The sequence below is a fragment of the Acanthopagrus latus genome, chromosome 7 (assembly GCF_904848185.1).
Source record: "Acanthopagrus latus isolate v.2019 chromosome 7, fAcaLat1.1, whole genome shotgun sequence".
Classification (NCBI taxonomy): Eukaryota; Metazoa; Chordata; class Actinopteri; order Spariformes; family Sparidae; genus Acanthopagrus; species Acanthopagrus latus.
Window position 1 is genome coordinate 358,924 of NC_051045.1, and position 16,960 is coordinate 375,883.

Consider the following 16,960-nt stretch of genomic DNA (forward strand, 5'->3'; position numbering starts at 1 on the left):
ACACGCACACACACACGCACACACACACACACACACACACACACACACACACTTTATATTATGGTGTTGTTATCATGTTGACAGACAGGCAGACAGACAGACAAACCTGTATAGCAGATGGGTTGGTGGTGTCTGTCTCTCCCGTCAGGTCTCCTTTCTCCTTCCTCTTCCTGAACTTCCTGAAGTAATCCTGGATCAGGAAGGTCGCATAAAACTTCCCCACAGTCACTTCCTCCTCTGAGAGAGACAGGTCACACAGGTGAGACAGATCACACAGGTGAGACAGGTCACACAGGTGAGACAGATCACACAGGTGAGACAGGTCACACAGGTGAGACAGATCACACAGGTGAGACAGATCACACAGGTGAGACAGTATCAGTACCTTCGTGTGGTGGTATTACTTCATCCAGTAGTTTTGGTTTCATTCTCTTCCAGATCTTCTTGATGATCCCCCTCAGCTCCTCGTTCTCCTGGTCAGGGTTACCTAGCAACAGCATGCAGTGGGCGGGGCCATATGTAAGTCATGGTAATGTTGCATTCATGTGACATCAGCGATATCATAAGTACAAGTTTTCATCTTGTACACGTGGTTATTCTGACTGAACCTCTGATTAAACTCTGATTTAATTAAGTGTGATCATCATCATCATCATCATCATCATCATCATCATCATCACTTCCTGTTGCCCTGGACCAATCAGATACCTTCAGTCTTGATCTTGAGGGCAGTGCGAACAAGAGCAAAGAGCGTGGCGTTAAAGGTCACCATCCCGTCACTGTTCAGAGGCATGTTCATTGCCACCAGACGCTGAGGAGGAGGAGGAGGAGGAGGAGGAGGAGGAGGAGGAGGAGGAGGAGGAAAGTGTTGTGTTACTGTACAGCTCCATCTGCTGCCCTCTACAGGCAGAAAACAGGAACTACAGAAATTAGAGAGCATGGATGTCGACCTGCTCGGCCTGTTGCTGACCCCAGACCTGATCACATCCACGTCTGCAGTAGACGTTACCTTACAGGCTACTCTGTGAGGACAGAGTTTCCCAAATCCCAGCGGAGGCTGAATCCTCCTGAGCAGCGCCACGACATCCAGGTGTTTGATCCGACCTCTGAGGAGAAAGGAGGAACCATCCACTCGTTAGTTACACGCGTGCTAAGCCAGGCTGACCACATCCTGGACTCTGGAGGAGACGGACAAACATACTTGGCCTCTGGATCGTATTCAGACCAGATCCTCTTAAACTCGTCCAGGTGATGCGGCCCCAGAATCGACCAATCACGTGTCAGATAGTCAAAGTTGTCCATGATGACAGCAACGAACAAGTTAATGATCTGAAGGACACACAAACAGTCAGTGTATGTGTGTGCACATGTGTGTGCGCATGTGCATGCGTGCGTGTGTGTGCGTGTGTGTGTGTGTGTGCTCTGACCAGGAAAGCACACAGCATGAAGAAGCTGATAAAATAAACGATGGCAAAGTTGCTGCCGCAGCTGAACTCCTCTCCGGGCTCGTAGTCGGCCTCGGGGTCGCAGCGTTTACCTGGAAGACTGGCCAACATGATCTCCTGCCACGCCTCACCTGTAGCACACCTGCACACACAGAACATCATCAGTCAGTTCATCAACACCAAACATGTAAACAGTCGAGAAGTGAGTGGAAGAAGTGAGCCGTTAGCTGTTAGCCATTAGCAGCTTGCAGCTACATGACCTTTTCTTTCTCAACATCACAGGAAAGAAAAAGAATCACAGCAACATGTGGAGACACTTCCTGTGATCACCTGAAGAGCAGGAGCACCGCCTGAGGAAACGTCTGGAAGTTGTTGTTTCTGTTGATCTGGGTGTGAGCCTGCATCGCTACCTTCCCAAACGTCTGACAGACAGACAGACAGACAGACAGACAGGATATCAGAAGTCGTTAGTCTAAACTTTGCCTCGCTATAATTCAAGTTTTACATCAACTGAAACTGGCTCCAGATTCTGATTTTAACAACATGAACGTTTTTCAAACCACTGAGCTGCAGATGATTTTATCATGACTCATCATAAAATCATCTGCATGAGACGTATTCAGACTCATTTGTTCAGACTTCAGAGCAAACAGCATCACAGCACGTCTGTACTGACGCTCAGACGAGCTTCAACATCAATTCTACTTTTTTCCCCATACTTTACTGATGTGTTGTGGTTTCTTTCTTATAGTAAATGTTCGTAGTGCGAGTCGGACAAAAGTGTCCGCTAGATGTAAATGTAATGACGGTAACATTGTTCAAAGCCTGATGACTGAAGTGACATTTTAAGTGAGAGGTTTGAATCAACAGGAGCTTCTGAAGAGCTGTAAACTAAACGTTACACTCAGACTTTAACATCTGGTGTTAAAGTGAAAGTCACACACAAATAGTACTCGAGTAAAAGTCTCGAAGTATCTGATGTTAAATGTAGTTAAGTATCAAAGTATCAGTAAAGTAACTGATCCGTATGTTAACATGTTTGTATAAACTGAGTCAGCTGATCGTCACAATCACTGATTTTATCTGACTGCTGAGAAAATCAGTTCACTTAAAATGTAATCTGTGAAGTAACTAAATTAACTAAAGTTAATTAAATTAACTAAAGTAATAATAAGATAAGATAAGATAAGATAAGATAAGATAAGATAAGATAAGGACTTTATTAATCCCGAAGGAAATTGCTGTGCCAGGGTTGCAGTACAAGGAAACAGTATAAATCAAATCAAATAGAAATAAAAAATATAATATAAAAAATACAATGAAATAAAAGTAAATTGCAACTATAAAAAAAAGATACATGAGCTATTGACCTGTAATAGCAGATAAGGTGCGAATCAGCAGCTTAAAGTGTTTGTGGACGTGCAGGGATATTATCATTGTCCTATATGGAGAAGGGGGAAGAGTTAAAAAGTGTGATGGCCACAGGGAGAAAGGATCTCCTGTGGCGTTCTGTGGAGCACCTCGGTGCTCTCAGTCTGCGACTGAAGGTGCTGCAGTAGGAGTCCAGTGTTGCATGCAGGGGGTGCGATGTATTGTCCAGGATGTTGAGCAGTTTCCTCAGCATCCTCTGCTCAGACACCTCTGCCAGAGACTGCAGTTCAACTCCCAGGACAGAGCCAGCTCTCCTGATGAGCTTATCCAGCCTGTTGGCATCGGCTGTCTTAGCCCTGCTGCCCCAGCACACCACAGCGTAGAAGATGACGCTGGAGACAACTGAGTGGTAGAACATCTGCAACATGGTCCTGCATACGTTAAAAGACCTGAGTCTCCTCAGGAGAAAGAGGCGACTCTGACCTTTCTTGTGGAGGGCATTGATGTTGGCTGTCCAGTCTAGTTTATTGTCAATATGGACCCCCAGATACTTGTAACAGTCCACTATATCCACCTCAGTACCCTTGATGTTGATAGGGTTTGGAGGGTTACTCTTCTTCCTAAAGTCCACCCGCAGCTCTTTGGTTTTCCCCGTGTTGAGCTGCAGGTGGTTCTGTCCACACCACTCTACAAAGCTGTCCACCACACCTCGGTATTCAGCTTCCTGATCCCCTGAGATACAGCCCACAATGGCAGATCTATATCAGAACTATAATGAAGCAGTGCCTCTCTTCCCTCTGTGTGAGCCTCTGAAACTGCTACAAAAGGACGCTTCTTCCTCAATTAAACCGTCATTGTCTGAAAAGCAGGAAGTGTCTGAGCAGCGTGAGATCTGATTGGTTCTCAGGTGTTTGTTTGAGCTCACCTGCATCCCAACGACGGCGTAGATGAAGAAGATCAGGGCGATGAGCAGAGCGACGTACGGCAGAGCCTTAAGAGAGACGGACAGGAGGAGGTGAGACTGCTGCTGGACCAGTGTTAGCCCCGCCCATCCACATCAGCCCCGCCCATCCACACCAGCCCTGCCCTCTGACCTGTAGTGATTTGATGAACGTCCACAGTAGCGTACGAATCCCCTCCCCTTTGCTCAGCAGCTTGACCAATCGCATCACTCGAAATAGGCGGAAGAAGGTGATCGACACCCGAGAACTGTCCTCCCCACTCTGAGAGACAGACAGACAGACAGGTTTGTTTCAGTGAGGATCAGATGGAAGATTAGGGTTAGGGTTAGATTATCTGATGCACATCAACGACAGTCTGGAAGACTGACTCAGACTCAGACAGTCTGCAGCCAATCAGAGCGGACCAGCTCCACCCGTCCGGTACTCACACTGAACTCAGTGACGACGATGTCGACGACGCTGCCGACCACGATCAGAGCGTCAAATGAGTTCCAGGCATCCACGAAGTAATGCTGGAAGAGACAAAGACACAAGAGCTGATGTCATCACCTGGCTCTGACATCATCACCATCACCTTCATCATCATCATCACCTTCATCATCACAGCCTCCTGAAGACTCTCATCAGATCATGTTTATTACAAACATTATTTTCTCTCTTGTTAAAGCTTCACTGGAGCTGTGAAGCTAACAGTGTTAGCCTCCTCTCTGTGAACCCTGCTGCTGCTTTAAGGTGCTACAGAGTGACACGTCTTCTTCTATCAAACCATCTTTGTGTGTCTGGGCTGGAGTCTCAGAGCAGCGTGAGATCTGATTGGTTCTCGGGTGTCTGGCTGGTCAGAACCAGCTTCGGGTGGATGGGATGTTATTGGAGGTGTGTTTGTTTTCCTCACCCTGAGTCTGAGCGCAAGCAGCTTCAGCAGCATCTCCACAGTGAAGAGTCCAGTGAACACCATGTTGAGGATGTCCATGACGTAGCTGAACTGTTTGGACTGTTCGTAGTGCTGCAGGAGACAGAACCACAGCCATCAGACACACCGGGCAGCAGCACACACACAGAACCATGATGAGGGGAGGGGCCTCAGACACCTGTGAGACTGTCACTCACCTGAACAGCCAGAGTGACGGTGTTGAGCAGGATGAGGACGAACATGACGTACTCGAATCCTGTTGAGTTGATGATGGACCAGAACTTATACTGGACTGGATTCTTTGGGATGTACAGTTTCAGTGGCTGAGCCTTCAGGGCGTACTCCACACACTGACGCTGCACAGACACACGCACGCACGCACGCACGCACGCACGCACACACGCACACACGCACACACACACACACACACACACACACACACACACACATACAGAGGGTTAATATGTCACCATCTGTAAACAGGAAGTGGAATCCTGTCTGCAGTGGACTCGTGTAATAGATTACTTTGATACTGAAGAAAAAAACAGTTTTTGAAATGTGGAGGAGGAGCAGGAGGAGCAGGAGGAGCAGGGGGAGCAGGAGGAGCAGGGGGAGCAGGAGGAGCAGGGGGAGCAGGGGGAGCAGGAGGAGCAGGAGGAGCAGGGGGAGCAGGAGGAGCAGGAGGAGCAGGAGGAGCAGGGGGAGCAGGAGGAGCAGGAGGAGCAGGAGGAGCAGGGGGAGCAGGAGGAGCAGGAGGAGCAGGGGGAGCAGGAGGAGCAGGGGGAGCAGGAGGAGCAGGGGGAGCAGGAGGAGCAGGAGGAGCAGGGGGAGCAGGAGGAACTTACCTGGTTCTTGTCCAGCTCACAGTTCTTGTACTCCTGCTCTCCCTGCTCTCTGAAGGTGATGATGACAAAACCCACGAAGATGTTCATCATGAAGAAGGCGATGATGATGATGTACACGATGAAGAAGATGGAGATCTCCACCCGGTAGTTGTAGATGGGACCGGAGTTCTCCCCGTTAGCGTCGATGGCTTTATACAGCAGCCTGCGGAGGAGAAGGGGCGGAGTCAATGCATCTGTGAAAAAGTCCTCAGATGGTTCAGAGTCTCAACACGTACAAGGATATTTGATCATATTACACCAATCCTAGCATCTCTGCACTGGTTCCCAGTACATCTAAGATCAGACTATAAGGTGCTGCTGATGACATACAAAACTGTACACGGCCCCGTCGTACATGTCAGATCTCATTACACCAGACATTCCAACTCGGCATTCGGGCTTCGGATGGTTCCCAGAGTTAAGAAGAAGTCAGCTGGCTGCAGGCTTCTTCTAACCTCCCAGCTGACATCAGACAGTCTGGCTCTATTGACGCCTTTAAATCTAAACTCAAAACTCACTTCTTCGATTTAGCCTTTAATTAGCCCTTGATATCAATTGATAGCTTCTTCAGTGGGTAGGTGTCAGGTTGGACAGGAGGTCGTGTGGCTCAGCACCACTTGGTGATGCCTCGTCTTGCTCAGTCGTCTCCTGGATCCACTCACTTTACATATAATCTGCCTCAGACATTCTGTTAATGTAACTTGTAAACTGTGATTTGTTGCTCTTTTCTGTACACACGACATCTACTGCATGTCTGTCCGTCCTGGAAGAGGGATCCCTCCTCTGTGGGTCTTCCTGAGGTTTCTTCCATCCTTTTTTTTTTTTTACCCTGTTAAAGTTTTTTTTTTTCTCTCATTCTCTGTCTAAGGACAGAGGATGTCACAGTTCACTGTACACATTGTAAAGCCCACTGAGGCAAGGTGATTGTGATTGTGGGCTATATAAATAAAATTTATTTGATTTTGATTTGTCTGCTATGACACAGCTGATGAAGGTGTGTAAACGGGACACTCACGCGGGCCAGCCCTCAAAAGTCGACACGGTGAACAGCGCCATCATCCCCATCAGAACATTGTCAAAGTTAAAGTCACTGTTCTGCCAGATCCTCTCCCGGACCATCGGGTGGTTCACATCTCCGTCTTTGTACACCACGAAGGTCCCTCTGCACACACACACACGCACACAGACACAATTAACAATCAAATCAAAACAAAGACAATGACTGTGTGTGTGTGTGTGTGTGTGTGTGTGTGTGTGTGTGGAGGGCCAGGCGTAGCGAGGGGCGGAGTCACGATCCAGACCTGGAGGAATAAACACCTGGAGAGTCATCACGTTCTGGTTCTGCTCTGATCTGAGCTCACAGACTACGTGTAACTCTTGCTCAGTAATATGATTGATGCTGCAGAACTTTTCTTCCACTGCTGATCTCTGCGTGACTCAGAAGTTATCTTCAGGTTCGGTTTGGTCTGGTTCTGGACTCCCCTCCTCGCTCTCTGGTTCTGTCACAGAATGAGGTCTCGGAGTTGGACCGTTAAACGTACTTGCACTGTTCAGGAGTGTGTTTGGCCTCGTCTGTGCAGCGATAGAATTTACCCTGAAACACAAACAAGGCAACGTGATCCGATCTTTATCAAAGTCCAACAGTTCAGAACATCTTCACTGAGCGGTTCTTCTTCTCTGGTCTCACCTTGAACAGCTGAACTCCGATGCAGGCGAACATGAACTGCAGCAGAGTCGTGACGATCATGATGTTTCCGATCGTCCTGATGGCGACAAACACACACTGGACCACATGCTGCAACACACACAGACACACAGACACACACAGGGAGTGGTTAGATCTTTAAACGCCGTAGATCAAGTTTCCTCTAAAAACATCTCATATTAGTCCCGACTATATGCTGGTCCCGGCTACGACACGCTGGTTCTGACAGAACTTAACATGACGAGTGGTCTCAGGAGTGGTTTCGTCACACTGATCATGTGTTGTGAGAATAAACATACTCTCAACTGAAGAATCACAGGTTCTTTCAGGTTGTATTCTCCAGCAGAACAGAGCGGGTTCTGATCAGAGTCACTGAGCAGAATGTGGATCTGCGGTCCTGGTGAACTCAGGTGGTCTGTGAGCAGTTACCTTAAGGCCTTTGGCTCTGTTGATGGCTCTCAGAGGTCTGAGGACCCGCAGGACTCTCAGGATCTTCACCACTGAGATGGCGCTGGAGCTACAGACCCAAACACAGAAGACACCTTCACACAGAGCGACAGTCAGCAGGGGTGGAGAGTAACTCAGTACATTTACTCAGGCACTGAGATGACAGCTGAGTTAATGTGAAGATAAAACTCCTCAGCAGAACACTGGGTCAGTACAATCAGCTCCACATCCAGCAGCTGCAGTGCTCAGCTGATGAACACATGAATGCATAAATAATTATAGTCCAATATGTGAGGTTCTAAGACAATCAGAACTTTTTCTGTTCTAATATTACAGTTTTTTCCAGTTGCTAACACACTAACACGACATGCACAGCACAAGTATTTAAACTGACACACACAGATTAAACCTCTTCTTTAACACATTTTCTGCTTTACACACATTTTGCAATTCAAAATGTCACTATTTAAATGCACTGAACACAGTTCTCTGCATCAGACACAACAATCTGACATAAAGTCTCATGTTTGCCATTCAAAATAACACTACAGGCGTTCACTGGCCACTATGTGTGTCACCTGGCCAAACAATTGTTACTGTAACTGTTACCACTTCAATCAGGAAGTCAGCCCTAACAGACCACAGGTGAGCACCTTATTCTTGTACAACAACAATGGAAGATGTTGCAGAGAGAGGAGGAGGAAGAGGAGGAGGAAGAGGAAGAGGGAGGGGGAGGAAGAGTGAGAGGTGGAGCTGGTAGAGGAGCTCATGGCCAAAGAGGAACAACTTTCAGATGCAATCAGAGCGACCTGAGTCGATGATGTCATCAGCCATGAGCTCAGACAGAGAGAGCTTCCTCTCAGGGTCACATTCTGTTTCTGCAGTTTGATTTTTCAGTTTACGGTTCTGTGAGCACATTTGTGTTCACTCCAATGTAAAATCTGCTGTGCACATGTTGCACTGACTTAAAAAAAGAAATGTTTCAGCAGCATGTGTGTGTATCCACAAATATTTCTGTGCATGTGAACAATCTGCAAGATTCTCTACAGCTTGAACTATTTTAGTATTATGGCAAAGCATTCTAAAGATGAGAGTGCTTTTCATTATGCCCAACAGTGTGTAGTTAGTTAGACAAATGTGTGTGTGCCATCTGGTGCAGTTTGATTTTGATAATGTTATATGTCGTTTTGGTTGCAGTGCTTCATTTTGCAGGATATATGAGGTGTTTTGCAGTTTGGGTGTGTGGTTTTGTGAACTGTGTTGATAAAATCTGGCAAATCTAGTTTGCAAAATTGTGTTTTAGCAATTGGAAAAAACTGTCAATCTAAACGCTGACAGACCTGAGTTGTAGCTGCTCTCTTCTCCCAGCAGGGGGCAGCACTCACACTCCTGACAGACTGTCAGTACTCATCACTCACATCCAGCGGATCAGAACTTTATCAGTGTTTTTATGGATCCACTTCAGTTCATTTCTACTCACATCATCCATCAGAGAGTAAAATCCTCCCAGATGAAGCTCTGAATTTAGTTGCTGAGACGTTTGTTTCTAATCTGTAATTACTGATTGTTGTTGAGAATGTGAGGATGCAGGTCGACACTTTGTCCAGGAGGTTAGCACAGTCAGGGAGTAATTAGTATCTGAGTACGTTTCATCTCAACAATAAAAACAAAAAGGTGTTTCTGGCCCACATCCCATCATTAAAGGAAACAGTTTGGACTTGGCTGGTTCTGATCCTCTGACAGCAACAAACCAGACCAACAGCATCAGGAAACATTCACTGCCCAGTGTTAGGGTTAGCATGGCTGCTAATGTTAGCTGCGGTATTACTGTCCACAGTCACTGCAGTAACTGTCAGCTAGCTGTTGTTCAAAGTGTGTTGCTAAACTAAGCTACGGTTTCCTGGTAAGTTATTATTTTGGTGTTCTGTTCTGGAGGCCTTTAAGGATAAATGGTTTAGCTTTAGCTGAACAGTAATATGTGTTAGCTTTAAGCTAATTTGGTTAAAAACAGAATAATCTGTTGGATCAGTTCTGTGTTCGGACCCTTTGTCAGAAGCTCCAACAGTCACAAGTTTGAGCCGAGGTGCTTTTTGGTATTTACCAAGTTTACTTTTGATCCTCTGAAAGGTTTATTTTGTCATTTTTGATTTATATATTCCAACAATCTCCTCCTGAATCAGCCTGAATGAGACCATTTCTGTGTGATGAACAGAATAATCGGACCTGCTGGCAGATCCTCAATTTATCTCTATTTGTCTACCATGTGCTCATGTTTGAAAATGAATCAGTTTTGATACTGACTGCAGAAAGAAGGAGACCAGAGAAACGCTGACGACCAGCAGATCCAACAAGTTGAACCAGTTTCTGCAAAACGAGCCCTGATGGAGGAACGCTCCGTGGACCGTCATCTGACAGAGAGAGAACTGAAGTCAGCATCACATCAGGAGAGAAAGACAACAAACAAAATCTGAGCGAGTTTTAAGTTTTACCTTCAGCAGGATCTCTACAGTAAAGATGGAGGTGAAGGCGTAGTCTGCATAACCCAAGATCTACACAAACACACACATCAGTGAACAATAAATACACTCAGCTCGTTTTCATGTACAGTTTTGATCCACACCTCAAAATCTCCTTCAGATGAGTTGCAGTGCAGGAATGACACCAAGAAAACTCAAAGTTTGTCTGTCACTGTCACTGATGTTGAGAAACGTGTCCACAGATTGTTCAAGAAGAGGCCCGAGACTTACCTTGAGCCAGTTGTCAGGATTGACGAATCAGAGAAGAGGAATAGAAGTCTTACGTCGAGACGGGTCCCAAGAGAGGACAAGCAATTCCAAGCCCAGGCCGATAAACTTTTAATCTAGACCACCCAATCCTGATCCAAACAGTTCAGTTTGTACAGGTGTGGTCCAAGTATGAATAACATAATCCCAGGTTCAGAAAAAACAGGTCCCAAATCAAGACCACAAGTTCACAGGACAAACAAGTGTAAACCCTGAATCCTGACAGGTCGAGGCAGGAGAGCAGAAGTCAAACCGGGGACGTCCCAAGTCCAGATCAACTAATCCAAAGGTGAGTCCACAGTCATCACAACTGGTCCTACATTAAGACAATTTTTTCCTGAGACCACTAATTCACTGGCCAGAATTGTCAAGTCCCATCGAGTCCAACAATCACTGAGTCAACACCAATAAATGCTGTTAGACGAACTTTGTCCCAAATCAAGACGGATAGGTTTCACTATAAGACCTGGACGCCCCAAATCAGGATTACAAGTCCCGAGTCAGTCCAGGTAACATTCAACACCAACATGACACAAACAGGACACCAAGTCCCAAGTCAAGACTAGTAAAGCCTCAGTCCAGACCCAGAAGCTGGGTTCTGAATCGAGATCAGTGATTTCCAAATCCAGACCGGTCAGCACGAACAGATCTAAAATATTCCCTGTGAATCCCAAATCACAACCGGTGAGTCCAACAGTTAGTATCCCATCAAAGCAGAACAGTACTGAGTCAAACCTGGTGTGTCCCCGGTTCAGACAGATGGACCCACAAGAACTTAACTGAGACCGGTTTTACCCAAAACCACTAATTCACTGGCCAAGACAGAAATAAATCAAATGTCATGAGCCATAAAACATGAAGCCCCGAGTCAGGTCAACGTCAAGTCCAGACGGGTCAGTACTAGAATTAAGTAGACGTGCTCATCATGTTATGTAGAGGGAAATTACATAATTTTTTATCTTAGGAGGTGAAAACAGGGTTAACATCCTGTGTGTGTGTGTGTGTGTGTGTGTGTGTGTTGACTGTATGTTAGAAGTCATTTTGTTCTCCAGCTGCTGCTAATTGCTACATCGTGCATGAAGACAGCTGCTGCACCATGAGTGTCAGGTTGTGTGTGTGTGCGTGTGTGTGAGTGTGTGTGTACAGTTTTCTCTGGATCAGACAGTACACTGGTGATTTTCTTTCTCCATGTGTTTCCATGTGTTTCCCTCTTTGACCCGTTTAGTCACTGACCCACTTCTGCTGTGTAATCTGCTGAAGACCCGCCCCCACGATCAAACCATAGTGGTGCGTCGACGACATCATCACTTACGGAGCGATGATTAAGCCTCGCTGACCCATAGTCAGCTCTGGTTGGCTGTGAGTTTGAAACCTCCTAACCCTCAGTTAGATTTCCTTCCAATGTTAGAGTAGCCGCAGCGCTAGTTTTCTGTCGTTGACGCAAATTTCATTTGAACTTTCTATTAGTGATGTCACTCTTTTTAATAGCAGGAACCAATCAAATCAAGAGTTCAGTTTTCACCTAAAACAGTACAGAGTGACTCCTCCAGCTGGCAGGCTGAAGCTACATGCTAACAGGCTAACATACTCACATTGTTCCTGAAGGAGTGGGCTCTGATTGGATCCTCAGCAGCCAATGAGCAGCTGCTGAGGATGATGAAGACAAGGATGAGGTTGGTGAAGATGTGATGGTGGATCAGAGTGTGACAGGCCACACGGATACTGGAGACAGAGAGAGTTCCTATTAACCAATATCAGAACCAGAACTTGCCCCTACAAGAGGCGGGACATACTAATGCTAACAATAAAATATGGTGAACGGGTTTGGTCAGACTTACGGGTTTGTCTTGCTGAGGCAAAAGAACGCACTGCCTTCTGGGATTGGAAGAATCTTCTCCTTAGGAGGAGCAAGGTCGGCCATCTTTAACTGGACTCCTCCGTCTGAGGAGAGGAGAGGAGAGGAGAGGAGAGGAGAGGAGAGGAGAGGAGAGGAGAGGAGAGGAGGATGATCAGACCTCCTTTACACCTTTACATAAAACTACAACACTTCATGAACATGACTTGACCCGTTGATTCAGAACCGACCATCCTCTCCTTCAGGAAGCTCCTCCTCCTCCTCGTACTCTGTGTCTTCATCGATGTCCACCTGTGGAGACAAAAAGTCAGACTGACGGAGTCACATTCAACCATCCAGATGAGAGTCAGACCTCCATTTTCACCTTCACTTCCTCTTCAGCCTCCGTCTCCTCCTCCGCTCCCTCTGTCTTCTTCCTGGAGAAACAGGAAACAGGCAGGATATAAGAAAGAAATGGTCAAAGAAGAAGAACAGAACATCTCCTCCCGTCTTTTCTCCCTCCACTCCATCACTCACTCTTTCTTCTTGTCATCCCCGTCTCCTCCAGCCAGGTTGTCCACAGCGATGGCCAAGAAGACATTCAGCAGGATGTCTGACACGCTAAGAACGCGTAACAACCCAATTCAAAATATTCAAAATTTGGGGGCGGCTGTGGCTCAGCGGGTAGAGCAGGTCACTGGTTCAAATCCCAGCTACATGTCTAAGTGTCCTTGAGCGAGATACTGAACCCCACATTGCTCACTAGTGAGGGCCCTGCGATGAGCTGGCGACTTATCCAGGGAGCACCCTGCCCTCGCCCTGAGACAAGGCTGGGATTGGCTCCAGCAGCAATATCCCGCGACCCCATGGAAAGGGATAAGCGGCTACGGATAATGACATGACATGACATATTCAAAATTTCACTAGAATACAAAACAATTTGAAAGATTTTATGTATGTGAATCGTAAGTTTGTTTTTTCTTCTCCACCACTCCTGTGACGACCCCTCAGATTTATCAGGGGACCCTTAGGCGGTTCTGACCCATACAGGCTGTGACCCAGTAGACATGGTGAAGGATACAGTTACCACAGATGAAGAGGATGACGAAGTAAACGCAGACAATCATCCCTGGAAACACGGGGCCTCCGTACGCCATGATGCCGTCATACATGACGACGTTCCAGTCCTCACCCGTCAGGATCTGCAACACAGTCGTCACTAGCGTCACCACACCGACACAGAGACCTAAACGCTGTCTGTCTGCCGAGGACAGTCCAGGTCACAGCAGGTGTATTACCTGGAAGCAGGTGAGCAGCGCCTGGGGGAAGGCGTCGAAGGTGCTGCGTTTGGTCTGCGTCTCGTCAAAGTTGAACTTCCCTCCGAACAGCTGCATACCAAGCAGAGCGAATATGATGAGGAAGAGGAAGAGGAGCAGCAGCAGGGAGGCGATGGACTTCATGGAGTTCAGCAGAGACGCCACCAGATTGGACAGAGCCGTCCAATGGCTGAGCAGACAGAGAGTGACATCAGAGCAGGCGCAGATAAGGAGCTGCGCAAACACCTGGCTCAGGTGTGGTTTCTCACCGTGTGACCTTGAAGATCCTGAGCAGGCGGACGCAGCGCAGCACCGAGATGCCCAGAGGAGGCATGATCTCCAGCTCCACCAGGATCGTCTCCATGATGCCGCCACACACCACGAAGCAGTCGAAGCGGTTAAAGAATGCCACGAAGTAATGAGCCAATCCCAGACTGTACATCTTCAGCAGCATCTCCACGGTGAACAGAGACAGCAGCACCTTGTTGGCGATGTCTGCAGAGAGAGACGGCGTGAGGTCATGAGGTCAGACGTTACATGAACACAAATCATCTCTGAGAACCACAAACGTTACAAATACAAACTCACACGTGTGTGTGTGTGTGTGTGTGTGTGTGTGTGTGCTGCTACCTTGGACCTGAGTCAGCCAGTTGGGTTGGTTGTAGTGCTCCGAGGCGCTGAGGGAGGTGTTGAGGAAGACGAGAAGCAGAACAAGCCAATAGAACGTCACCGATTTGACGGCGGTGCGACAGTTCCTGCGACAGACACGATTCCAGCGACGTAATGTCCGACTGAGAGACGGAGAAGACGGAGACGTTAGAGTAACGTTTGTGAAGGGTTCAAATGTCCGATGGTCAGTGAACTCACCAGCAGCCGATCTTCATCATCCGAGAGCTGAAAACACAAAACTGGAGTCAGTTAACACAAACCCTGTGTGTGTGTGTGTGTGTGTGTGTGTGTGTGTGTGTGTGTGTGTGTGTGTGTTACCAGCAGGCCTGGCAGCAGTTGGTGTGTTCCTCGTCAATGTTCACAGTGTTTTCAGAGGCTGTTTCACTGGCAGGAAGACTCGCTAACACAGACACACATTATTATTATTATTATTATTATTATATAAACACAGGATTATGTATGTGTATAAATACTATACAGATATTCAGATACTATGCTGTTTACATCATATATAATAAATATAAATATATATCTATCATACATGATATATAATATTACATATGTACATTAATAAATCAATTGTCAATCTGCAGCTTCGCTGACTCTCAGATTAGAAATGAGGTCAGATGGATACGAGGACACACAGAGACCCACATATGAAAACAGGGACATACTGAAGTCTACATTTAGACTGACACACACACCTGCAGCACGCACACACATACGATTTCTCACCGTGTGTCTCATTAGAGTGACTGAACCATCCAAACTTCCCTCTCTTCTTATCAGATAAATCACCGAGAGACGGACCTGACAGGCAGAGAGAGAGATAGAGGTATTTTAACACCACATCTTTACTTTTACACGAGTACGACTGTGAATCATCTCACAGATGATCTGATCTCTGATCAGTTCATCTCTTACTTTGTAACAACTGTAGAGGAAGTAATCTGTTACTCTAGTGACGTATTAAGATGACATTACACAACAAGTCATTCAGACCGAGCTCTCTGATTGGTCAACTAGACATTTAGAATATGCTCAGATCAGCACCACAGCACACAACGACACTACTTGACTCTGACTCTGACTGACTCTTGGACTTGTGGTTCTGGACGGTAATGTTTAGATCACTCGGATGTGAGACGTTCCTGCAGCCATCAGCTGTGCAGGTGATCAGGACACCTGTCACGTGGACTCAACTCATCCCTGCTACCATGTGGTTGCTCAGGACCGTCCTGAGTCCTGCAGGAGTAAACTGGGTTTCAGTACTTTAAGAATCTACTGTCAGTGTTGTAGTGCTCCACATCAGTCCTGGTCTCTCTTCAAAAACATTACACAGGTCCACCTACGACAGGCCGGTACCAGCTGATAACACTGATCATCAGTCTGAAACACATCTGTCAATAAACAACTTTTGATGAGTTTCTGCCTCACTGACGACTAATGAGTTTTAATTGGTTTCATTAATTTACATCCCTTAACTCAGTGTTTTAATTAACTGTTAATAAACAAGGCGCGCGCGCACACACGCGTCTCTGTCTTACGTGGGTTTCCGTCCTCGTCCAGCTCCTCCATGTCCTCGGCCTGAGTGATCCAGTCCATGTACCCACACAGATCCTCCTCCATCTGCTGCTTCTCCCTCAGCTTCTGGAAATCTCCCCGAGCCTTCGCCTTCTCCCTCTCCTTACTGAACTCTCTGCAATTTCCACACAATGTTCAAGAATGTTTGAACCTGAAACAAACACCAGCGAGCCTCAACAGACCTGTGAAACTAAAACACTTCATCAGAGATGTGACAAACCCGCTGAGGACTCCCAGAACCAGGTTGAGAACAAAGAACGATCCGAAAATCACCAGACTGACAAAATAAACCCAGGGCAGCTCGAACCCGATGGCATCGTTCATCTGCAGGCACACACAGAGACATAAAGAGAGACAGTCAGGACAGTGGGACAGCAGACAGACAGGTTTGTCTGATGAAGACATAGAGAGCAGGAGGCTTCTACCCAGTAGAGGACGTCGGTCCAGCCCTCCATCGTGATGCACTGGAACACCGTCAACATGGCGAAGAAGAAGTTGTCAAAGTTGGTGATTCCTCCATTGGGACCATCCCACCTGCCCCGACACTCAGACCCGTTAACGGTACACTGACGACCGTGACCGGCAAACGCACACGGCACCGGGTCATCCTCCACATAATTATCTGGAACAAGAGATCAAATTAAGAGATGAGATCATCAGTCTGCTGGTGAAGAAAATCTACTTTCAATCTCAGGTTTCATTCAGTTCATTTATGTTTCCTCTATTCTGTCGAATGTTTCTTTAAATGTTGCAGAAGCAGAGGAGGGATTTCTGTACATGTCCATCGTGCATGAAGAACAGAAGGGCAGGCTGGGCAGGCTGCAACGTGTCATTCGGTCAGCAGAGAAGGTGATTGGCTGCAACTTCCCATCTCTTCAGGACCTGTACACCTCCAGGACCCTGAGGCGTGCAGGAAAGATTGTTGCTGATCCCTTCCGTCCCGGTCACAGACTCTTTGAGACACTCCCCTCTGGCAGGAGGCTGCGGTCCATCAGGACCAAAACCTCACGCCACAAGAACAGTTTCTTCCCGTCTGCTGTCAGCCTTATC

At 47.0% G+C, this 16,960-nt stretch overlaps 1 protein-coding gene across 2 annotated transcripts in view; it reads right to left on the bottom strand.

Moving 5' to 3' along the window:
* The window catches only part of cacna1fb (calcium channel, voltage-dependent, L type, alpha 1F subunit), a 39,424-nt gene that overhangs the window by 5,591 nt on the left and 16,873 nt on the right, over positions 1–16,960 (bottom strand). For both annotated transcript variants that reach the window (XM_037104601.1, XM_037104599.1), the window contains exons 8-41: positions 16,336–16,532; positions 16,131–16,234; positions 15,874–16,025; positions 15,062–15,136; positions 14,645–14,726; positions 14,525–14,551; positions 14,288–14,448; positions 13,927–14,152; positions 13,640–13,847; positions 13,423–13,543; positions 12,879–12,954; positions 12,727–12,778; positions 12,593–12,653; positions 12,346–12,448; positions 12,100–12,229; positions 10,214–10,273; positions 10,026–10,132; positions 7,707–7,794; positions 7,260–7,367; positions 7,114–7,166; positions 6,588–6,734; positions 5,534–5,735; positions 4,886–5,044; positions 4,671–4,781; positions 4,207–4,290; positions 3,911–4,039; positions 3,742–3,807; positions 1,776–1,867; positions 1,428–1,587; positions 1,202–1,329; positions 1,010–1,106; positions 709–811; positions 386–487; positions 107–237 (exon numbers count right to left, since the gene is read on the bottom strand). In XM_037104601.1, coding sequence (XP_036960496.1) covers positions 107–237; positions 386–487; positions 709–811; positions 1,010–1,106; positions 1,202–1,329; positions 1,428–1,587; positions 1,776–1,867; positions 3,742–3,807; positions 3,911–4,039; positions 4,207–4,290; positions 4,671–4,781; positions 4,886–5,044; positions 5,534–5,735; positions 6,588–6,734; positions 7,114–7,166; positions 7,260–7,367; positions 7,707–7,794; positions 10,026–10,132; positions 10,214–10,273; positions 12,100–12,229; positions 12,346–12,448; positions 12,593–12,653; positions 12,727–12,778; positions 12,879–12,954; positions 13,423–13,543; positions 13,640–13,847; positions 13,927–14,152; positions 14,288–14,448; positions 14,525–14,551; positions 14,645–14,726; positions 15,062–15,136; positions 15,874–16,025; positions 16,131–16,234; positions 16,336–16,532 — 3,902 coding nt within the window. The remainder of the gene's footprint in view (positions 1–106; positions 238–385; positions 488–708; positions 812–1,009; positions 1,107–1,201; positions 1,330–1,427; positions 1,588–1,775; positions 1,868–3,741; positions 3,808–3,910; positions 4,040–4,206; positions 4,291–4,670; positions 4,782–4,885; positions 5,045–5,533; positions 5,736–6,587; positions 6,735–7,113; positions 7,167–7,259; positions 7,368–7,706; positions 7,795–10,025; positions 10,133–10,213; positions 10,274–12,099; positions 12,230–12,345; positions 12,449–12,592; positions 12,654–12,726; positions 12,779–12,878; positions 12,955–13,422; positions 13,544–13,639; positions 13,848–13,926; positions 14,153–14,287; positions 14,449–14,524; positions 14,552–14,644; positions 14,727–15,061; positions 15,137–15,873; positions 16,026–16,130; positions 16,235–16,335; positions 16,533–16,960) is intronic.